Source organism: Pristiophorus japonicus, chromosome 23 (genome assembly GCF_044704955.1).
Source record: "Pristiophorus japonicus isolate sPriJap1 chromosome 23, sPriJap1.hap1, whole genome shotgun sequence".
Classification (NCBI taxonomy): Eukaryota; Metazoa; Chordata; class Chondrichthyes; family Pristiophoridae; genus Pristiophorus; species Pristiophorus japonicus.
In genome coordinates, this window is record NC_091999.1 from 51,951,200 (window position 1) to 51,976,135 (window position 24,936).

General features: G+C 46.2%; 1 protein-coding gene across 1 annotated transcript in view; it reads right to left on the reverse strand.

Annotated features, from left to right (window-relative positions):
* Positions 1 to 24,936, reverse strand: part of LOC139235539 (zinc finger protein 850-like) — a 102,277-nt gene that overhangs the window by 52,599 nt on the left and 24,742 nt on the right. The window contains exon 3 of the mRNA XM_070866599.1: positions 16,249 to 17,019. Coding sequence (XP_070722700.1) covers positions 16,249 to 16,659 — 411 coding nt within the window. The 5' untranslated portion in view covers positions 16,660 to 17,019. The remainder of the gene's footprint in view (positions 1 to 16,248; positions 17,020 to 24,936) is intronic.

Below are 24,936 nucleotides of genomic sequence, written 5' to 3' on the forward strand. Positions count from 1 at the left end.
TGAGAAACCAGACTCCTCACCCAGACTTTCCATCAACGACTGTCTGTCCTACCAGTGACAGTGACTATAATTCCCATATTACACTGTACAATCACCTGAGAACTCACTTTTAGAGTGGAAGCAATTCTTCTTCAATTTCGAGGGATTGTCTATGATGATGATGATGAGGCTTAGGAGATAGAAATTCTCTGAACACCTCGAGTCTCAATGCCGAGAGCATGCAGAAGTCAAGTGTAGGCAGCAGAAAGAGCGTATACAAACCAGTCCCACCCACCCATTCCCTCAACAACTATCTGTCCCATCTGTGACAAATCAGTGGCTCTCGTATCGGACTGTTCAGCCACCAAATAACTCACTACAGGAGTGGAAGCAAGTCTTCCTTGATTCCGAGTAACTGCCTATGATGATGAGTAATTAACATCGAAACCATTATTGACAATATAAGTGTCACTGGACGTGTCCTTTTCCATTTCATGCCTTTAACCTCATGCAGACGAGTCACAAAACTGCCTCACAAATTGTTCATTCAATGAACCTTCTTTCCTGCAAGCCTCATTTCATCCCTTCTTCCACATCTCTACAAATCTCACCGAACGTTTAATTAGTGACATTAGATTTTGATATTTTGGAACAAGAACAGACGGATACATTTGCTGCGCTGGTTACATAAAATTATCAGCCTGTCTGAAAAGTGCTTCTGACAATAAACTATTACAAAATTGAAAAAAATAGAAAAGCAAATTATAATTTAAATGGAGAAAAATTGCAAAGTGCTGCAATACAGAGGTTGTTGGGGGTCCTTGTGCATGAAACACAAAACTTTAGTATGGAGGTACAGCAAGTAAACAGAAAGGCAAATGGAATGATGACCTTTATTGCAAGGGGGATGGATTATAAAAGCTGAGAAGTCCTGCTACAACTGCACAAGGTATTGGTGAATCCAAACCAAGAGTACTGCATACAGTTTTTATCTCCGTATTTCGGGAGGAATATGCTTGCATTGGAGGCGGTTTAGAGAAAGTTCACTAAGTTGATTCCAGTGATGAGGTGATTGACTTATGAAGATAGGTTGAGTAGGTTGGGCCGATACTTATTGGAGTTCAGAAGAATGAGAGGTGATCTTATTGAAAAATACAGGATAATGAGGAAGCTCGACAATGTGCTTGGAGAGAGGATATCTCCACTCACAGGGGAAACTAAAACTAGAGGGCAAAGTCTCAGAATAAGGGGCCGCCAATTTAAAACTGAGATGAGGAGGTGTTTCTTCTCTCAGAGGGTTGTAAATTTGTGGAATTCTCTGCCCCAGAGAGCTGTGGAGGTTCGGTCATTGAATAAATTTAAGGCGGAGATACATTGATTTTTCAGCAATAAGGGAATAAAGGGTTATGGGGAACGGGCAGGAAAGTGGAGCTGAGTCCATGATTACATCGGCCATGAGACCGATGCCTGTTCCTACTTTTTGTGTTCCTGTACCAGGCCCTACCAGTCACCGTGTGATTCCACCGTGATATCTTCATCCATTACTCACCTTTTGCCCTCACTAGAGCTGGTTTCACCATCATGACGATTGCCCAGACTAAGACTCTCTAATTCACGAATGGTGCACAAACGCCAGCATGGACTGATTATTCCGAATGGCCCATTTGTGTGTCGTATATCCTATGTAATTTTGTAGTCTCAGTGTAAGTGGTCCCTGGAATTGGTGCCTCAGTGTAACTGGTCCAAGGATCTCGTGTCGCAGTGTAAGTGGTCCCTGAATTTGGTGTCTCAGTGTAATTGGTCCCTGGATTTGGTGTCACAATGCGAGTAGCTTTTGGATTTGTTGTCGAAAGCACCTCGTCACTGGGACTGAGTGCAAACCCGCAGCCCAGCGTTGCATTCAGCACAGAATGATCCCACTCAGTCTATTCCCAATTAACACGGTCCACATTAATTCAACAGAAACAACCCAGTGCCCATAAGTAACTGCTGCCCCGCATTTAACTTCAGTGAAACACGCAATTCTAAACATTTTAAAATAAAAATGAACCGGATCAAAGCACAACAGAAGTGATTAATTTCAGTAAATCCCCTTCACTCATACACCTCCTTCACCCCGACTCTTCAAATCCCTCTCTAAATACAACTCCTCACCCCAGCTCCTCTTTCACCCATACAATTTAATTTTTACCATCACTTACAGTAATGATCCACACTGGAGGTAAATCTCAGGAGCTTCTGTGTGACGGTGCGATGATCACTGGACAATAAAGCGCAGAGATGGCGGGGAGGGGGGACGCGGGGCTGCTCATTATCCTCGATGTGATTTAATCCGCTTTGCCACTGATTACTGCAGACAGACATGGTCACCTTGTAACAGAATGGTCAGTGTGACGTCACTTTCTGAACAAGAGCACACAAGACAATGTGTTATCAATAAATGGTAAAGTTATTAAACACCCCGCAATTGCATTGTAAACAAAATGGAAATAAATTGTTGGAAAATAATTGGTGAAGATAATTATTTATCTCTGTGCAATTGACTAGCAAACATTAAGAGTGTCGTGTTTTGTTCACACACACACATAAATATTTACATATACAGCAAAGACTCTGTGTGTGCCCTTTTCAATTGTTCCTATCAACCCGACTTCGAACGATGTGGAATTTAGGACCCTGCGGCAGCCCATCCGGCGGTGCTTGCTGGGTCAGGATACAAAGAGACCGTGCGCTGTTCCTCCTCCCACTGCCTGGGGGAATGGGGCAGATATTTAAAGGGACAGGGACTCCCCTTTCTCTGCTACTTTATAGTTAAAGGGACAGTCCAGTTTATCTTGGGGTGTCGGAGGACTTCACTAACCGAGCTACCATTAACAGTCTCTCCCTTCTGTACTGTGCAGTGATTGGAAAGCTGTCCATTTCAGTGACTTGAGCATTTCTAAAATGTCTCACTGATTTTGATGATCCAATTGTATAATTTGGAAAGAGTCCAGATTTGTGCAGTGTGACAAAGATTTCATTTAAAGGTGGAGTAAAATTTTTTCAAAATATTCTATTCTAACCGTTCCCCAACCCCCCAAATTTTACAACACTACAATACTGATTGGGAAGGTCCCAAGTTCAATCCTTGATCTGGGCTGTTGGTTGACCTCAGCCAAGGCAGCAGTTCAGGGGTTATAATTGTCCTCAGTACCATTGGGCTAAATAAGAGTAAAAACCATCCACTGCCCCTGCTCTTCAGACCGATCAAGTGACGTCAACTGGGAAGTGTGTGGATGTCATTTGAGGACAGGATTTGAGGCTGTGATGCCTACCACAGTGGGAATCCTGCTGGCACTCACTGTGTCGACTGACGGTGAGGCACGAGAGGTTTTCTAATGTCTGTGGAATTGCTCCCAGCCAGATTCAGCACTTTCTGAAGATAATACATCTCAGGCGATGAAAGGAATGTTGATTTTAGAGAGTGAGGATGGAGGGGAGTGTCTTGAATAAGGAATTTACAGCTTAGGGGGGACACGAGAGGACAGGATGTTCTGTAGAATCTGGAATAGTGTGTTCTGAATTTCAATCCTTTACTTAAAGTAACAACGTTTGTAACCACGATTTGCAGGGTATTAGAAGAGGAGGATCTGCAGCTGGGAAACTCAAACCAGACATCACGTCAAGATTTGACAGATTCCCTGGATTGATCAGGATCACCTTATCATCAGCCTTTGTAAAAACACCAATCACAGCGGGGAGAAACAGGACACATGTTGTGTGTGTGGATGTACCTTAAACAATCGTTCAGCCTGTGATACTCGTGCGCCCAACCGACTCAACACTGCAAATGTGGGGACAGTGGGAATGGATGCTGTTGCACATGGACAGTGATTCAGTCGCTCATCTCACCAATTGACATTCGAGGCGTGAGATAACAGACTTTCACCTGTGAATATAGAGCTAGGTTATTAGGCTGTGATGTGTTTACTTATTCATCTAGTTGATTCTAAACCTTTGCCAATTATTTGATGTGATTGGTTTAGAGAGAGATGTTCTGAGGTGTTGTGGAAAAATATTTCCGAGACTGTATAATATATAAAGAGAGGTTTATTAAATCGGAGACAAAGCTTTGGGAGAAGTGTTAGATACACCTGTCTCAGAACCAGCTTCTCAATTTGATATCTCCAGTGAGGTTCTTTTATCTTACAAATTACATCACTTTACAGCACTAGTCCTTAAGTCCAATCGTCGCAATACAAGGTTTACAAAGCTTTTCATACAATTACTGTCCAAGGCAGAGCTCTTGATATAAACCAGCCTCGCATTGTGACAGGAATTATATACATCCAAGAGGACTAGTTCCCCTTTTATCAACAAAAAAACAAGTGGCGGGCTTTTTGGCACCGGTATAGACAAACATACCCCCACTTATCTCTCCAGTCGTTCATTATCTCACTTTCCTATCTCCATAACTCAAGGTCAGCATACCTTGAAGTCTAACTGTGTTTTTTTGCAAAAACAAATTGCATCAGTATTGTCCCTTACAAAATGCATTCAAGGGGAAAATAAAAACAAATGTTTGGTCCCGTATACTAGTCAGGTATATGTCCAAAAATCCGCTCCAACAATATTCCCCCTTTTGGTCCTGGAGGATGTTCACGAAATCCAGATGACCACAATGATAGTAGCATGGTGTCATATATTCGTCCTTTGGGATATGTTACTTCCCTGATGTTCCGTATGTCCACCTTGCCTGTAGCTCCAGGCTACCCTTCAAAGATAGTGGTCAGTGTCAACGTCGTCTGTTTCTTCATCCTTGGTGTTTTCAGGTATTTCCATCAGGTGTGCTGCTGCTTCTTCGGCGATTACACTGGCTACTGTATCAGTCGGGCCATCATAACTTTACAGCAGATATTAAAACACCCGATAATCAGACAACAAGTAATTATTATTACAACCAGAATAATTACTCCATGCATAAGATAGGACCCCCAGGATTCCCCTAACAGCCAGTCAAACCAGCCAGATCCACCTGCTGTCGTGGATAACTTCTTTACGTCCCTTCTTATGTGATCAGCGAGGTTGGTTATGTTTTCTGAATTATCAGGAATGTAAGTGCAACATTCAGCTCCAATTAAGGCACATGTGCCCCCACTTTGTGCTAGTATCTAGGGCCATTCGGTTTTGGAGTACGATTGTGCGTATGGCTACCATTTCAGCCGTTATGCCCTCCATTGCTTCAACAGTGTCGTTAACTATCTCTTCCAGTACCCTCTCTAGGTTACGTAATTCATCCATGATGCGTCCTATCCCGAATGGGAGCATCATGACCCCAAGTAACCTCTCTACCGGGGTAAGAGCTCATCTTACTCGACCTGGTGTCTGTACTTCTGCTAAAGTATGTACCGGTCTGACAAAGGGGACAACATATCCCAAATAACAGGACACCCTCCAGTCCTGTGGCAACCAGGGGTAGGCCTTGTGCTCGCACACAAAATAAGTGCCATTGTATGCTGTTAGATTCGATCCCAATCTCTCTCTCTCAGCCCCCGTCGCCACCTAATCTCAGGGTCCCAGTCCTGGCTATTTGTCTGATTCTTCAAACCCTCCATTTCAAGGAACCCCTGGTTTATTGTTTCGCTGTCTGTTATGTTCCAACTGGTGAGGTTAAAGTATTGCGTACAATTGCTATATCCTGCTCAAAACCTGTTTCCTCATCAGTCAGGTTTCGAGTGAAACAAATGTCAGCGGTGGGTCTTCCAACTCCTGACGTGTTGGTCAAAGCCAGGAACGGGGGTCGTACCGACCTATTGTATTCCGGCTGGTACCATCCGTCAATGCATCCAAAAGGTAACCCCCCCATCTCCATGTTTCTTTATTACCCACTCCGCTACTTCCGAAATGTTAAGGGAGATTGACCTCAAAGGGATGCCTCCTTTGCTATGTATGGGGATGTGCGAACATACCCAGCAAATGGAAAAGTTCCCATTTTGCGCATAAACATAAGACATGTACAAAAAGGTATTCACATGTAACTCTCGTTTCGGTCTAGCTAGCAGGCCAGACCAAACACGAACTATGATAATCGCACCGATCGCAATATATAGTTTCATCTTATTACTCTATAATTAACAAATAGTCAAAATGGCCGTATGGCTTGCTTGAAGAATCTTTCGCTGTCAATCTGTAAATAGACAAACAACAACAACTAATTCGTGTGCTAAACGGCTGGTTCAAAAACCTTAAGCTGGGTCCAATGCTTCCATTGTCCATTCCCTTTAACATCGATGCAGGAACAAGTGTCCCCACTGATTCTAACCTCATATGGTCCTATCCATTTTGGGGCAAACCCCAGTTTTCCCGGGAGGACCCTTACCATAATGCGACTTCCTGCCAACGGGACTTCAGGGAGCTTTGTAAGCTCTGCTTCCACGTCTCTTTCTTCCTGATTGTCCCTAACTAATTTACGCATCCCTTTTAATTGAGTACTTAGTTCCAAAACATACCGTTTTATGTTGTCTTTTAATGGGCCTACATCGGCCCCACCTGTTGTGATGTTCTCTGGTAATTGCATCGCCCTTCCTGTCATTAGTTCATAAGGGGTTAATCCGGTTGTCCAGTTTGTCGTGGCTCTTAACTTCATCAATATAATGGGTACTACTTCCGTCCACGTTTTTCCTGACGTTTGCATGGCCTTTGCCAGGGCGTTCTTAAGGATATGCTTCATGCGCTCTACCATCCCAGAACTCTGCGGGTGGTAGGGGATGTGGAATTGTTGTTCTATGCCCATCAGCTGGCATATTGTTTTTACAATCTTCCTGGTGAAGTGGGTGCCTTGGTCAGAATATCCTTATCACTGTTGAGGCAGTGCAATCACGTGTGGGGACAGCTTCTACCCACCGGGTAAGTTGATCTATAATCACTAGGCAATATCTTTTTTCCATGGGATGGGGGCAAAGGACCTGTGAAATCAATTTATACATGTTCCCATGGCCCCCGTGGACAGGGCTGGTGTCCCATTTTAATATGGGATTATATTTTAATTTTAATAGGCTGGCCAGGATTATATTGTGCGCACGTAATGCATCGATGGCAATGTTTGGTGATATCTCTCCCCATCCCTTTCCACCACCAATCTCTCCCAAGACTCCCAGTAATGGCCTCTCATCCTGAATGAGACAGGCCATGATGCAACTCCAATAAGGTATTGTGTATGCATTCAGGCGCCATTACCTTGTCGTTTCGTCTCCAAACGTTATCCTTCCCTTGCGTTGCGCCCTGCTTTGTCCACATACCTATTTCCTCCTCAGAAGTGTCCTGGTATAGTTTCTCAATACTTATCTGTTCGTCTCGGGCCCCAGCGGCACTGACTTAATTTTAATAATTTAAAATCATTATCAATGGAAAGTGTTTTTTACCTCTTCAAATTCTTTTTTTTTTCCAATTAAACCAATATCTTTTTCACAGCTGATATCAACTGGTATTTAGTAAGTTATGTCTTTATCCATCGCAAACACCCCTTTTTTTTCCAGATCCTAATTAGTGCATTACATCTTTTTTTTTAGATCACCTTTCTTCAAATTAGGTTTTGTATTTTAAATCATCAGACAATCGAAGACACTTTTTCTTTCCAATCGTTCAATTTGTTTATTTTCAAATTTGCGTCTTTATCTTTTTCTTTTCTAAACTGCTAAAGCTTACTGTTTTAGCCTTTTGCAAAAGTCCATTTTACACCTTCACAGATAGCTCACCACTCGCCCAGGAGTTTGACCTGATCCCTGAAGGTATTTCTAGATTTAAAGCTTTTTTTTTTAAACTGAGCTAGAAGCTTTTGTGTCAAGGTTTTACACAAAGGAAAATGCGAGCGTTTTAAAAGGCATTCTTTATCTCATTCCTCGACTAAATTTATGTCTTTCAACCCAATTGCATGTTTTCTTTCGACAAGTAAGTGAGCGTGACAAATAAATTCTTTATTTTTTTACTACCAGGACCATGAATTATTATCTTTTATTCAACAAACCTATCCTTTGTGCATTTCCTAGCTCTGTAACTTATTATCCGTATATATCCACACCTGCGTTTCTAACTTAAAATGTAATACCAGAAGGTTCACACTTTCTTAAACTTCCCATATACAGGACAACACTACGAAATGTTAAAAAAACTTTCACTCTGTTTGGAAAAGGTGGGTGGAGCTAAAACAGTTAGCCACTCCATACCTTCCCAAACAGGCTATTCATTCATTCCGCTGTCAAAATCACTCAAGTATTCTCATTCAAAATAGACATCACAAAAGTCTCTCTTCATTCAACAAAGCTTAAGTCTGGCCAGTTCTATTTTTGGATCCATATGTCACTTGAGATAGTCACCATCAGCTTTTTTATGGCATTACGTAATTATGCAAGTTACAATTAATGATAGGAATTAATTAATGACTCGGGCAGCCCGCGTTTTACATTCCCTTGCTTACCTTCCATGTTCGCCAGTCTCGGACGTTTCCCTTTGTTTCTGTAATACTCACGGCCATGACTACTCTGTGGAGACCCTTTGTCTTCGCAACAAAGCTAGCGTGTTTCCTTACCACCGGAGTTTCGCCTCTAGGTTGGAGTGCTCAGCTCCCTTCTGCACCGACCTTATTTACTAAAGGGACAACTCAAACTGGTTAGTAAGCCTCCTCCTACTATCTACTTACTCGTATCTTATACACTATCCCGTCGTGCTCATACACCTCTCTCTCAGTCTCTAACACCAGATTCCAGATACTGTCTTAAGTGATCATGTCTGATCGGACAGTATCCTGTTTGTGACGCCATTTTGTCGTGGAAAAATATTTCCGAGACTGTATAATATATAAAGAGAGATTTATTAAATCGGAGACAAAGCTTTGGGAGAAGTGTTAGAGACCCCTGTCTCTGAACCAGTTTCTCAATTTGATATCTCCAGTGAGGTTTTTTATCTTACAAATTACGTCACTTTACATCACGTGCTTTAGCACTAGTCATTATGTCCAATCATCGCATTACAAGGTTTACAAAGCTTTTCATACAATTACTGTCCAAGGCTGAGCTCTTGATATAAACCAGCATCGCATTGTGACAGGAATTATATACATCCAAGAGGACTAGTTCCCCTTTTAGCAACAAAAAAACAAGTGGCAGGCTTTTTGGCATCGGTAAAGACAAACATACCCCCACTTATCTCTCCAGTCATTCATTATCTCACTTTCCTATCTCCATAACTCAAGGCCAGCATACCTTGAAGTCTAACTGTGTTTTTTTGTATAAAGCACAATGCATCAGTATTGTCCCTTACAAAATACATTCAAGGGAAAAATAAAAACAAATGTTTGGTCCCGTATACTAGTCAAGTATATGTCCAAAAATCTGCTCCAACAGGGGCACACACTCAGTCCAGTATCTGAAAGTGATTAAGAGATTGGGTTTTGTGTTTAGTGATCCCGGGCGTGTTTCTGACACCTTTGCTCGATACCAAGGCAAGGAGAGATACTCTGGAAGGTAAGAGGAACTGGGACTTGTCCCTGAGAGTAACCAAAGATATGAGACTGAAATAATGTAGAGTTAGAAAGTAGAAAATGCACAAAATGGTGCAGTCGGTAACAGGATATAACTTAGTCCTCTCTTATCTTGGAGACATCAAATATCGCCACACTCTGTTATTTAAAATATCAAATTATTAAACTCCAGCCCAGTTATAGGGGTTATTCACATCAGCAGAAACAAATTCCAACCAACACAAGAAACATGATTCAGTCAGGAAGCCATTAACACCAGCAATAACAGCAGAATCTAACCCCTGCAGTCACTTGTGAACTCGCTGGTGTGTCAGCAGGTTGGATGACTGAGTGAATCACTTCCCACACTCAGAGCTAGTGAACGTCCTCTCCCCAATGTGACTGTGATGATGCATTTCCAGTTTACAAGGTTGGGTTCAGTTCTGCACCCGCTGTGCACAGAGTGAGAATAAAATCAATGAGCTGCTGATTCTCTCTGCTGGACACTGCGTCTTTTGTGCTGGTCCAATAGGGTGAGCCCATGCTGCCCCAATAAGGTGAGCCCGGGATGGCCAATAGGGTGAGCCCAGGCTGGCCCAATGGGGTGAGCCCAGACTGGCCCAAAAAGGTGAGTCGGGCTGGCCCAGAGTCACCAGGCAATAATCAGCACAAGAAGACTCCCTTTCAGGGGCCACTGACCTGGTCACAAACATCTGGTCCAATCAAACTGACAGACAACCTGAAGCCCCGCCCACCCATTGTCCCTGCTGAAAAAGCCACGCATGCGCCGCGAGACCCGACCAGACCAAGATGGCGGCCGCTAAGCCCGCTCCCTCCAACCTGACCAAGATGGCGGCCGCTCAGCCCGCTCTCCCACCCCCCCCACCATGACCAAGATGGCGGCCGCTCAGTCCGTATCCTCCACCCTGACCAGTATGGCGGCCGCTGAGCCTGCTCGCCCCGCCCTGACCAAGATGGCGGCCGCTGAGCCCACTCCCCCGGACGCTCATTGACCGTGTCTGTAACCGGTGGGTAAACACGGGGTCTGCAGGCTGTGATTCGGGGACTGGGGACGAGCCCGGGTGTGGGTGAAGCGGATGGTGCGGAGTGTTGTCTCTCGGGCCTGGGCCCACACTCGGGCTGTGTGACCCCTCTCACTCCCCGGGTTTATTAACCCAGGAAACTATTGGTTCTGCACTTTGTGATTGACAAGCGGCAAGCCCGCCCCCTCCTGGCCCGAATCCTTCCATGCAGGTGGTGCAGGGAAATAGGACTTGGGGAAGGCACTTCGGCTGGGGGAGACATGCACTGGGACTGGGTGAGGGATACATTGGGACTGTGGTAAGGCACTTCAACTAGGGCAGGCATGCACTGGGACTGGGTTAAGGCACTTCAAATGGGGGAGCGATACACTGGCACTGGGGTAAGGCACTTCGGCTGGGGAGGGATACACTTAGACTGGGGTAAGGCACTTCAACTGGGGGAGGGATACAGTGGGACTGGGGAAACGCACTTCAACTGTGGGAGGGATACACTGGGACTAGAACAATGCACTTCAACTGGGGGAGGCATGCACTGGGACTGTGGTAGGCACTTCAACTGGGCGAGGGATACACTTGGACTGGGGTAAGGCACTTCGGCTGGGGAGCGATACACTGGGACTGGGGTAAGGCACTTCAAATGTTGGAGAGATACATTGGGACAGGAACAAGATACTTCAACTGGAGGAGGCATGCACTGGGACTGGAACAATGCACTTCAACAGGGGGAGGCATGCACTGGGACTGGGGTTAGGCACTTCAACTGGGCGAGGGATACACTGGGACTGGGCGAGGCACTTCAACTGGGCGAGGGATACACTTGGACTGGGGGTAGGCACTTCAACTGGGCGAGGGATACACTTGGACTGGGGTAAGGCACTTCAACTGGGGGAGGGATAAACTGGCACTGGGGTAAGGCACATCAACTGGGGGAGGCATACACTGGGACCGGAGTAAGACACTTCGGCTGGGGAGCAATACACTGTAACTGGAGGAAAGGCACTTCAATTGTGGGAGGGATACACTGTGTCTGTAATAAGTCACTTCAACTGCGGGAGGCTTACACCGGGACTGGGCTCAGGCACTTCAGCTGGGGAGGGATACCCTGGGACTGGGGTAAGGCACTAAGGCTGGGGGCGCATATACTGGGACTGGGGTAAGGCACTTCAACTGTGGGAGGGATACACTGGCACTAGGGTAAGGCACTTCAACTGGGGGAGGGATACACTGGGACTGGGGTAAGGCACTTCAACTGGGGGAGGGATTCCCTGGGACTGGAGGAAAGGCACTTCAACTGTGCGAGGGCTACACTGGGTCTGGAATAAGACACTTCAAATGGGGGAGGCATAAACTGGGACTGGGCTAAGTCACTTCAACTAGGGGAGGCATGCACTGGGACTAGGGTAAGGCACTTCGGCTAGTGGAGAATATACTGGCACTGGGGTAGGGTACTTCGGTTGGGGGAGGTGTGCACTGGGACTGGGGTAAGGCACTTTGGCTAGGATAGGCATAAACTTTGACTGGTTTAAGGCACTTTGGTTGGTGGAGGCATATAGTGGGACTGGGACAAGGCATTTTGGCTCCGAGAGGCATGCACTGGCACGGGTCTAAGGGACTTCGGCTGGCAGAGGTGTGCACTCGGACTGGAGTAAGGCACTTTAACTGGTGGAGGCATACACTGGGACTGTGGTTAGGCATTTCAACTGGTGGAGGGATACAGTGGGACTGGGGTAACGCACTTCAACTGTGGGAGGGTTACACTGGGACTGGAACAATGCACTTCAACTGGGGGAGCCATGCACTGGGACTGGGGGAAGGCACTTCAACTGGGGGAGGGATACACTTGGACTGGGGTAAGGCACTTCTGCTGGGGAGGGATACACTGGGACTGAGGTAAGGCACTTCAAATGTGGGAGGGATACATTGGGACAGGAACAAGGTACTTCAACTGGGGGAGGAACACATTCGGACTGGGGTAAGGCACTTCAACAGAGGGAAGAATGCACTGGGACTGGGGTAAGGCACTTCGGCTGGGGGAGGGATACACTGGGACTAGGGTAATGCACTTCAATGGGGGGATGGATACCTGGAACTTGTGTAAGGTACTTCAACTGGGGGAAGCATGCACTGGGACTGCGGTAAGGCACTTCAACTGGTGGAGGGATACACTGGGAATGGTTTAAGGCACGTTGGCTGGGGGAGGCATTCACTGGGACTGGGGTAGGGTACTTTGGCTGACGGAGGCATGCATTTGCACTGAGAAATGCTACTTCGGCTGGGGGAGGCATATATTGTGACTTGGGTAAGGCACTTCAACTGGGGAGGCCTGCACTGGGACTGGGGTAAGGCATTTTGGCTGGGGGAGGCATGCACTCTGACTGGGGTAAGGCACTTTGGCTGGGGGAGGCATGCACTGTGACTGGGGTAATGCACTTCGGCTGGGGGAGGCATGAACTTGAACTTTGGGAAGGCCCTTCGGCTGGGGGAGGCATATACTGGGACTGGGGTAAAGCACTTTGGCTGTGGGAGGCATATACTTGGATGGTGGCAAGATACTTCGGCGGGAGGAGAAATGCAATGGGACTAGTGTCGGGCACTACTGCTGGGTGAGGCATGTACTGGTACTGGGGTAAGACATTCAGCTGGGGGAGGCATATCTTGGGACTGGGGTAAAGCCCTTCTGCTGGGGGAGGCATGTATTGGGACTGGGGTAAAGTACTTCGGCTGGGGGAGGCATGTATTGGGACTGGGGTAAAGTACTTCGGCTGGGGGAGGCATGCACTGGTTTGGGGGTAATGCATTTTGACTGGGGGAGGCATGCACCGGGACTGGGGTAATGTACTTCGGCTGGGGGAGGCTTATCTTGGGACTGGGGTAAAGCACTTCGGCTGGGGGAGCCATGTATTGGACTGGGGTAAAGCACTTCGGCTGGGGGAGGCATGTATTGGACTGGGGTAAAGCACTTCGGCTGGGGGAGGCATGTATTGGGACTGGGGTAATGCACTTTGGCTGGGGAAGGCATGCACTGGGATGGGGGCAAGGTACTTTGGCTGGGCCTTGCTATCTTATGGGGAGCTCTGTCCTCTGTCACTTCAGGAATTCAAAGTGGATCAAGTTACAATTTGCAAAGTCAGTGAGACCTTGGGATGGGTGGTTCCAGTTACACATTCCAGTGAAATCTCAGGGTGTGGCTTATCCTCCAAGGGACCAATCATAGACAAATGGTGCGGCGTGGCGGCCATTTTGGCAGTACAAATAATCGCGTTCTTTATTAACCCGCTCCCTCCCTCCGCCCATCTCTCACCTGCTGACTCACCCACTGTGCATGCTCAGTTCACACTGCCCGGCTGATTGACGGCAGCTCCGGATCAATAGGGAGAGTGGGGGCGGGGCTGAAGGACCAGGCAGGCGGTAGATCCTCCAAGCAATTGCAGTGTGTGAGAGGTGAGGCTTGCAGCTCCCAGTGGGCGGGGCAGGGTCTGGGTCTCGCTCATTGGCTGAAACTCTGCCCCATTGTTAAAGCTGATGTCCCTCAAACTCCAGGAGGAAACGGGACATTTCTGTCGTGGCTTTAAACAGATGGAACTCTGTGGGGTGGAGGACACATTGCAGCATTGGGTAGTGACATGGATTCATTCAGGCCAGACAGTGGGGATTATTTCTGGAAGTAACACAGTGTAGTTGTTTCTGTTGAAGCAACCACACTTCTCGTGTCCTGGTCAATCACGTGTGGAACAAGTGTCGTCATGGAAGTAAAGGATGGTAACAAATTGGAAAAAATGGCAGATAATGTTGTGAAGGACAGTGGAAGGCCAGAGGATTGGGAATTTTTAGAAACCTGCAAAGGACGACTAAAAAATGAAAAAGACAGAGAAGATAGCAGATGAGAGCAAACTAGCAAGAAATATAAAAACAGACAGTAAGAGCTTCTACAGGGACATAAAAAGGAAATGATTATCTAAAGTAAACATTGCTCGCTTAGAGGATGACATTGGAGAATTACTAATGGGAAACACGGAAACGGCAGAGATTTTGAACGAATATTTTGTATTAGGCTTCACGGTAGAGGACACTATAAACATCCCAACAGTTGATAACCAAGGAGCTATTGTGGAGGGGTAGTGGGGGGGATGACTTAAAACAATCACTATCACTACAGATAAAGTGCTAATCAAACTAATGTGACTAAAGGTGGATAAGTCCTCTGGACCTGATGGCATGCATCCTCAGGTCTTAAAATAATTAGTTGCAGAGATAGTGCATGCATTGGTTGTAATCCACCAAAATTCCCTGAATTCTGGAGAGGTCCCAGTGGACTGGAAAACAGCAAATGTAACACACCCATTCAAGTAAGGAGGGAGACAGGGAGCAGGAAACTATACATCAGTTAGCCTTCCATCTGTCAGTTGGAAAATACTCGAGTTCATCATTAAGGAAGTACTAGCAGGACACTTAGAAAACCATACTGCAGTTAGGCAGAGTTAGCATGGTTTTATGAAAGGGAAATCATGTTTGGCAAATTTGCTGTAGTTGTTTGAGGATGTAACGAGCAGAGTGGATAAGGGAGAACCACTTGATGTTGTATATTTTGATTTCCAGAAAGCATTCAATAAGGTGCCACACAAAATATTACTGCACATGCTAAGAGCTCACGGGGTTGGGGATAATATATCAGCATGGATAGAGGATTGTTGAACTAACAGAAAACAGAGAGTCCGGATAAATGGGTCATTTTCAGGTTGGCAAACAGTAACTTGTGGGGTGCCGCAGTGATAAGTACTGGGGCCTCAACTAATTACAATTTATATTAATGACTTGGATGAAGGGACCGAGTGTAACATAGCCAAATTTGCCGATGGTACAAAGATAGGAGGGAAAGCAAGTTGTGAGGAGGACGCAAATAATCTACAAAGGGATATAGATAGGTTCAATGAGTGGGCAAAAATCTGGCAGATGGACTATAATGTGGTAAAATATCAGGTGATTTTATTTGGTAGGAAAAAAAAAGCAAATTATTATTTAGATGTGGACGATTATAAAATGCTGTTATACAGAGAGATCTGGGGATTCTTGGACATGAAACTCAAAATGTTTGCATATAGGTACAGCAATAATCAGGAAGGCAAACTGAATGCTGGCCTTTATTGCAAAGGGGATGGAGTCTAAAAGTAAGGAAGTCCTGCTACAACTGTAAGACCACACCTGGGCTACTGCGCACAGTTTTGGTCTGGACTTGTCTCCATTCTCGTGCCGAGAGGATTGACACACCCAGATGGGAAGGACAACATTTGGGTACACTGATTCCCCACCAATTCCCATTCCCCTTCTTTCTGGTGGATATGGAGGGGCCACTGTGTGTAATGAGCAAGTCATTAAGAATTGTCAGCAAGCTCATTCCAATTGGAGATTTTATTCAGTGGAAACTTTCACACACTATTCTACATTTTGTACCAAAGATCAATTTAGGATTAAAGTAAAAGTTCATAATTTTATTGCAAACTAAATTTCTGTTGAGATTTGCTGAATTAAGGGGAAAGATAACCAACAGTGTTTCTTAAATGGACACTGCAGCCCCGAGAACACAATCAGCAATATATCCAGAATATTAAAGTCCAGCCCAGTTACAGGGTTATCAACAGAGACAAACCACAACTGTCAGAATGAACATGGTTCAGTCAAGATGTGATTAACAGCCTCAATAACAGCAGAATCCAACTCCTGCAGTCACTTGTGAACTCGCTGGTGTTTCAGCAGGGTGGATGACTGAGTGAATCCCTTCCCGCACTCCAAGCAGGTGAACGGCCTCTCCCCAGTGTGTACTCGCTGGTGTGTCAGCATGTTGGATGACTGTGTGAATCCCTTCCCACATTCAGAGCATGTGAATGGCCTCTCCCCAGTGTGAACTCCCTGGTGTGTCAGCAGGTGGGATGAACAAGTGAATCCCTTCCCACACTCCGAGCAGGTGAACGGCCTCTCCCCAGTGTGAACTCGCTGGTGTTTCAGCAGGTCGGATGACTGAGTGAATCGCTTCCCACACTCAGAGCAGGTGAATGGCCTCTCCCCAGTGTGACTGTGTTGATGAATTTCCAGGACAGATGGTGATCTGAATCCCTTCCCACAGTCCCCACATTTCCACGGTTTCTCCATGGTGCGGGTATCCTTGTGACTCTCCAGGTTGGACGATCAGTTGAAGCCTCGCCCACACACACAACACGTTTACAGTTTCTCCCCGCTGTGAATGGTGCGATGGTTCTTCAGGCTGTGTAACTGGTTAAAGCTCTTTCCACAGGCAGTGCACTGGAACACTCACTCGGGTGTGTGTGTCTCGGTGCTTTTCCAGTCACACTGATATTTGAAACTTTTCGCACAGTCAGAACAGACAAACATTTCTCCTTCCACTTTCAAAGGCCGATGATATTCGGGTCCTGATGAATCGATTGACTCCATCAAATCTTGACGCGATGTTTGGTTTGTGTTTCCTGTCTGAAAATGTCCCCTTCTAATACACTGTAAAAGGAGATAACAAAACTCATCACTGTCAGTACAAGACACAAATTCAGGATATACACATCTAGTTTCCATTTAACATTCTTTCCTCTCTTGTTCTTCCAAAGCTGTAAATCCCTGTCCCACACATTGTCCCTCCTGCAGCGCTGAAATCCAAATCAACACACATTTCTAGCCTGTTTCTCCTCCACTCCCAGTTTTCACCACCAATTCTAGTTGGGTTCAGTTCTACACTCACTGGTTCCCGTCCCTCTCCTCCCCTGAACGTTCTGACTGTGGCTGGGTTCAGGTCGACACTCACTGGTTCCCCACTTCCACTGAAGATGCTGAGTCTGGCTGTGTTCAGTTCCGCACTCACTGGTTCCCCTACCTCTGCTCCCCTGATGGTGCGGTCTCTGGTTAGGGTCATTTCTATAATCACTGGGTCCTCTCCGTCCCTCCCCTCTTTCCCCACCACTGAAGATGCTGACTCTGGCTGGGTTTAGTTCTACAGTCACTGGTTCCCCTCCCTTGAAGGTACTGACTCTGGCTGGGTTCAGTTCTACACTCACTGGTTCCCCTCCCCTGAAGGTGCTGACTCTGGCTGGGTTCAGTTCTACACTCACTGGTTCCCCTCTCCTGAAGGTACTGACTCTGTCTGAGTTCAGTTCTACATTCACTGGTTCCCCTCCCCTGAAGGTGCTGACTCTGGCTGAGTTCAATTCCAGACACTGACATCATTCACTTTGTTCCTGCACCAAGATGGCCACGCATGCGCTGTACTGCTCAGTAAATTAAATTGGCGGCGTGAACATGCCTTCCTGCACCAAGATGGCCGCCGTTAGCCTGGGCCTGTGACCGGGAGAAAGCTCCAAAGCTGCAACCACCGATATTCCGGTAATTATTCCGGGCTTGCGGCGAGCACCGATTTTTTATGAAGCCTCCCCGGCTCCCCGCTGGTCCATTACTCTGCTCCGTCCCGCTGAAAAGGACACTTCTTGGGAGCCTGTACAAAACGCGTCTCCTCCGCCATTACACGCACCGTGCATGCTCCAAACACAGCCAGGGCCCGCGCCTGCGCACTGAGCTCCTGTAGTCTGGGTGCAGCACATTCTCCCCCCGGGGCATGCTGGGTACATATGACCATGAGAAATAGGAGCAGGATTGGGCCACCCAGACCCCCGAGCCTGCTCCCCATTCAATAAGGTCATGGCTGGTCTGATCATCGACTCAGCTCCATTCCCTGCCCACTCCCCAGAACCCTTTACTCCCTTATCGCTCAAAAATCTGGCTATCTCCACCTTAAATATATTCAATGACCCAGCCTCCACTGCTCTCTGGTGCAGAGAATTCCACAGATTTACAACCCTCAGAGAAGAAATTCCTCCTCATCTCCGCTTTAAATAGGTTGAGGAGAAAGATTGCATTTGTGACTAGAACACGATGTACTGTGATTGCATTGGGCACTGAACCATGTTCATTCTGGCAGCTCTTGTTTGTTTCTGATGATCTTAATAACCTCTATACCTGAACATAAGAACATAAGAAATAGCAACAGGAGTAGGCCATACGGCCCCTCGAGCCTGCTCCGCCATTCAATAAGATCATGGCTGATCTGATCATGGACTCAGCTCCATTTCCCCGCCCGCTCCCCATGCCCCCATATTCCCATATCGTTTAAGAAACTGTCTATTTCTGTCTTAAATTTATTCAATGGCCCAACTTCCACAGCTCTCTGAGGCAGTGAAGTCCATAGATTTACAACCCTCTGAGAGAAGAAATTGCTCCTCATCTCTCTTTTAAATGGGCGGCCCCTTATTCTAAGATCATGCAATCTAATTATAGACTCCCCATTATCAGTGGAAACATCCTCTCTGCATCCACCTTATCAAGCCCCCTCATAATCTTCTACGTTTTGATAAGATCACCTTTCATTCTTCTGAATTGCCGTCAGTAGAGGCCCAACCTACTTAATCGTTCCTCATAAGTCAAACTGCTCATGCCCAGAATCAACCGAGTGAACGTTCTCTAAGCTGCCTCCAAAGCAAGTATATCCTTTCTTAAATATGGAAACCAAAACTACACGCAGTATTCCAGGTGTGGCCTCACATATAGCTGTAGCAAGATTTTCCTGCTTTTATACCCTATCCCTTTTGCAATAAAGGCCAAGATACCATTGGCCTTCCTGATCACTTGCTGTACCTGCATACTATCCTGTTGCATTTCATGCACAGGTATCCCCAGGTCCTGCTGTACTTTGCAATCTTTCGCCATTTAAATAATATGTTGCTCTTTGATTTTTTTCTGCCAAAGTGCATCACCTCACACTTTCCAACATTATAGTCCATCTGCCAAATTTTTGCTCACTCACTTAGCCTGTCTATTTCCTTTTGCAGATTTGTTCAGTCCTGCTCACACATTGCTTTTCCTTCGATCTTTGTATCATCAGCAAACTTGGCTATGTTACACTCAGTCCCTTTTTCCAAGTCGTTCATACAGATTGTAAAGCTGGAGATTAATACCCTCTATAAATGTTGAATAAATTATCTTTGTTTCAAATACAGTTTGTTGAATATTTGATTCCTCCATGATCAGAGGAGATTAATTGATGTTCTGTTACGGACTGTTCCCTTTTAGGGCTTTTTCTTAATCTAACTTATATCACTTCTCACCTAGTTCGCTTTCTAGCATATCAAACTCCAAACTTGTTCCATTTGCATACATGAGTTGTGGTTGTAGTAGACTTAACTGCAGTGTCTCACTTTAAACTCAGCTGAAATCTTTTGAACCACCCCTTTATTGAACTGTCTTGCATAAGATTTGAAATCCGTTAATTTCTAGATCAGTTAACCTGTTTTTGAAACCAATTGAATATTAAAAACTCATCCACACATTTTGCACGTGATAGCCTGTGAAATATTCTGATATTTGTAATCATCATTACCACAAGCTCCGTTCCCTAGTGACCGACTCCATCCCTCTCCCCAACTTCTGTCTGAGCCTGAACCAGACTGTTCACAACCTTGGTGACATACTTAACCCTGAAATAAGTTTTGACCACATATCCACAAAATAACTAAGAATGCCTATTTCCACCTCTGTAACATCGCCCATCTCCGCTCATGCCTCAGCTCATCCACTGCTGAAGCCCTCATCCATGCCTTTTTTTACTTCTGGACTTGACTATTCCAATGCACTCCTCCCACATTCTGACCTACATAAACTAGTGTTGATCCAAAACTCGGCTGCCCATGTCCCAACTCGCACCAAGTCCAGCTCACCCATCACCCCTGTGCTCGCTGACCGACATTGGCTTCCAGTGAAGCAACGCCTTGATTTCAAAATTCCCACTCACACTGCCCCCACAACAACCCCACGCCCGCCGCTCCCGCCCATGAGATATCAGTCTTTCTGAGTATCCCTGATTATAATTGTTCAATCATTGGTGGCTTTTGTGGCTATGCCTTCTGTTGCCTAGCCCTCAATTCTGGAACATCCAGCCTAAACATTTCTGTCTAACCCCTGCTGTACCTGCCCTGGCAGTTTTTGATGGGATAGTGTAGAGCACATTTTTCTCTGTATCTACTCTGTGCTGTATCTTCGCTCAGAGTGTTTGACGGGACAGTGTAGAGTGATTTTTACTCAATATGTAACCCGTGTTGTTCCTGCCCTGGGTGTGTTTGATGGGAAAGTGTAGAGGGAGATTTACTCTGTATCTAACCCGTGCTTTATCTACCCTGGGAATGGTTAATGGGACAAAGTAGAGGGATATTTACTTTGCATTATAACCCTTTCTGTACCTGCCGTGGAGTGGCTGATAGGACAGTGTAGAGGGAATTTTCTCTGTATCTATCATTTGTGTACTTGCCCTGGGAATGTTTTCTGGGACAGTGTAGAGGGAACGTTACTCTGTTTGTACCCAGTGCTGTACATGCCCAAGGAATGTCTGGTTGAACATTATAGAGGGAGATCTCCTCAATATCTAATAAATTCTGTATCTGCCCTGGAATGCCTGGGATGTTAGAGGGAGATGTACTCTGTGTCTAACCTGTACTGTACTTGCCCTGGGAACTGCAAAAGGACATAGGCAGGCTGAGTGAGTGAGCATAAATTTGGCAGATGGAGTATAATGTTGGAAAGTGTGAGGTCATGCACAGTTGTACAGGGTATTGGTGAGACCACACCTGGAATATTGCGTGCAGTTTTGGTTTCCATATTTCCAAAAGGATATACTTGTTTTGGAGGCAGTTCAGAGAATTTTCACAAGGTTGATTCCAGGGATGAGGGGGTTGACTTATGAGAAAAGGTTGAGGTTGGGCCTCTACTCATTGGAATTCAGAAGAATGAGCGGTGGTCTTAACGAAATGTGTAAGATTATGAGGAGGGTTTGACAAGGTGGATGAAGAGAGTAATTTCCACTGATAATGGGGAGACTAGAACTACGGGGCATAATCTTAGAATAAGGGGCCGCCCACTTATAAGAAGAAATTTCTTCTCGCAGAGGGTTGTGGATCTGTGGAATTCACTGCCTCAGAGAGCTGTGCAAGCCGGGACATTGAATAAATTTAAGACAGAAACAGAGATTCATAAACGCTTAGGGAATAAGTGGTTATGGGGAGCGGACAGGGGAGTGGACTCTAGTCCATGATCGGATCAGCCATGATCGTATTAAATAGAGGAGCAGGCTCGAGGAGCCGTATGGGCTATGCCTGCTCCTATTTCTTATGTTCTTATGTTAACTCGTGAGTGCAGAACTTAAACCAGACAGATTCAGCATCTGCATTGGATGAAAGGGGAGCCAGTGAGATTCCAGCCACATTCAGCACCTTAAGGGGAGGGGACCAGTGATTGTAGAACTTGATCCAGCCAGAGCTGACACCTTTAGGGGAGGAGAGGGAGGGGAACCAGTAAGTGTGGAACTGAATCCAGACAGAGTCAGTACCTACAGGGGAGGAACTAGTGAATGCAGAACTGAACCCAGCCAGAGTCAGTACCTTCAGGGGAGGAGAGGGAGGGGAAGGAGATTGTAGAACTGAACGCAGCCAGAGTCAGCACCTTCAGGGGAGGGGAACCAGTGAGTGTAGAACTGAACCCAGCCAGAGTCAGTACCTTCAGGGGAGGGGAACCAGTCAGTGTAGAACTGAACGCAGCCAGAGTCAGCACCTTCAGGGGAGGGGACAGAGGGCAACCAGTGATTGTCGATGAAATGGGATTTTAGAATCTCACTGTTGAAAGACCCTGGCAATAGTCAAAGTAGGACAGCAGCAGACTCGGTTGCCCAAGCAACAGGAGGATGGAGCTGTAATAATAAAGTACATCACAGACAATGTTCCAAGAAATCGCATGGGACAGGATGTTAGGCTGCGAGAATGTAAACCAGTCAGCTGAGACCGCGAGGTGTGCACGTCTCTGTAAATGTCACAGACATTGTGGTTGAGATGTGCAAACCACACAATTCGAGCAAAGTTGTATTAATGCACTATCAACACCATGTTTTAGAAGCAATGTTAAATGTCATGAAAGCTTGCGTCAGGCCGAGCAGGTGTGTCTCTGATCAAAATAGGTCAATGTCGCTGTAAAACTGAACCCAGCCAGAGTCAGCACCTTCAGGGGAGGGGGAGAGATGGGAGGGAGGGGGAGAGATGGGAGGGAGGGGGAGAGATGGGAGGGAGGGGGAGCGATGGGAGGGAGGGGGAGCGATGGGAGGGAGGGGGAGCGATGGGAGGGAGGGGGAGCGATGGGAGGGAGGGGGAGAGATGGGAGGGAGGGGGAGAGATGGGAGGGAGGGGGAGAGATGGGAGGGAGGGGGAGAGATGGGAGGGAGGGGGAGAGATGGGAGGGAGGGGGAGAGATGGGAGGGAGGGGGAGAGATGGGAGGGAGGGGGAGAGATGGGAGGGAGGGGGAGAGATGGGAGGGAGGGGAAGCATGGAGTATAGAACTGAACCCAGCCACAAAAGGTACCTTCAGGTTCACTCCCTGGTTGCCCTCCCGTCTGGTGTAGCAATCCCCTCAGCACGGGAATGGAGACAAGTCCAGACCAAAACTGCATGCAGTATTCCAGGTGTGGTCTTACCAATGCCCTGTCCAGTTGTAGCTGGACTTCCCGACTTTTATACTCCGTCCCCCTTGCAATAAAGGCCAGCATTCCATTTGCCTTCCTGATTACTTGCTGAACCTGCATACTAACTTTGAGTTCCATGTACAAGAAACCCCAGATCCCTCTGTATAACAGTATTTTATAATCGTCCATTTAAATAATAATTTGCTTTTTTATTTTTCCTACCAAAGGAGATAACCTGACATTTACCACATTATAGTCCATCTGCCAGATTTTTCCCCACTCACTGAGCCGGTCTATATCCCTTTGTAGATTTGTTGCGTCCTCCTCACAACTTGCTTTCCCACCTATCTTTGTATCAGCAGCAAATTTGGCTGCGTAACACTGGGTCCCTTCATCCAAGTCATTGATATTAATTATAAACAGTTGAGGTCCCAGCGGCACCCCACTAGTTACAGTTTGCCAACCTGAAAATGACCCATTTATCCCGACTCTGTGTTTTGTGTGTTACCCAATCCTCGATCCATGCTGATATAGTATCGACAACCCCGTGAGCTCTTAGCTTGTGCAGTAACCTTTTGTGTGGCACCTTATCGAATACTTTCTGGAAATCCAAATATACAACATCAACAGGTTGTCCTTTATCCACCCTGCTCGTTACATCTTCAAACAACTCCAGCAATTTGTCCAACATAATTTCCCTTTCATAAAACCATGCTGACTCTGCTTGAGTGCAATATGATTTTCTAAATGTCCTGCTACTACTTCCTGAATGATGGACTCCATATTTTCCCATTGACAGATGGTAGGCTAACTGGTCTATAGTTTACTGCTTTCTGTCTCCCTCCTTTCTTCAACAAGCATGTTATATTTCCAGTTTCCAGTCCACTGGGACCGCTCCAGAATTCAGGGAATTTTGGTAGATTACAACCAGTGCATCCACTATCTCTGCAGCCACTTCTCTTAAGACCCTGGGATGCATGCCATCAGGTCCAGGGGACTTGTCCACCTTTAGTCCCATTAGTTTGCTGAGTACTTTATCTCCAGTGACAGTGATAGTGATTCTTCTAAGGTCCCCGCCCCCAGCAATAACTCTTATCAACTATTGGGATGTTTTTAGTGTCCTCTATCGTGAAGACCGATAGAAAATATTTGTTCAAAGTCTCTGCCATTTCCGTGTTTCCCATTATTAATTCTCCAGTCCCATCCTCTAAAGGACCAACGTTTACTTTAGCTATTCTCTGCAGAAGCTCTTACTGCCTGTTTTTATATTTCTTGCTAGTTTGATCTCGTATGCTATCATCTCTGTCTTTATCATTATTTTTAGTCGTCCTTTGCTGGTTTCTAAACATTTCCCAATCGTCTGGCTTTCCACTGTCCTTGGCAACATTGTATGCCTTTTTTTTTCCAATTTGATACCATCTTTTGCATCCTTCGTTAGCCAGGGATGGTTCATCCTTCTCTTAGCATCTTTAATTCTCTGCTGAGATTATGAAATATCTCCTTAAATGTTTCACAATGCATTTCTACAGTCTTACCATTGAACAAATTTTCCCAGTCCACTTGCTGTCAGTGACAAGGATTGGTTTATATCACATGGGAGGAGATTGGTGTCAGTGACTGTGGAATTGGTTCAACCTTCTTTGACCTGACCAAGGCCTTTGACACTGTCAACCATGAGGGATTATGGGGTGTACTTTTCAAATTCGGCTGTCCTCAAATTTGTCACCATCCTCCACTTGCTTGGTGATAACATGCAAGCTGTGATCCTGAGCAATGGATCCACCACAGACCCAATTCATGTACAGACCGGGGTGAAGCAAGGCTGTGTCACTGCACCCACGCTCTTCTCCATCTTCCTTGCTGCATTGCTATATCT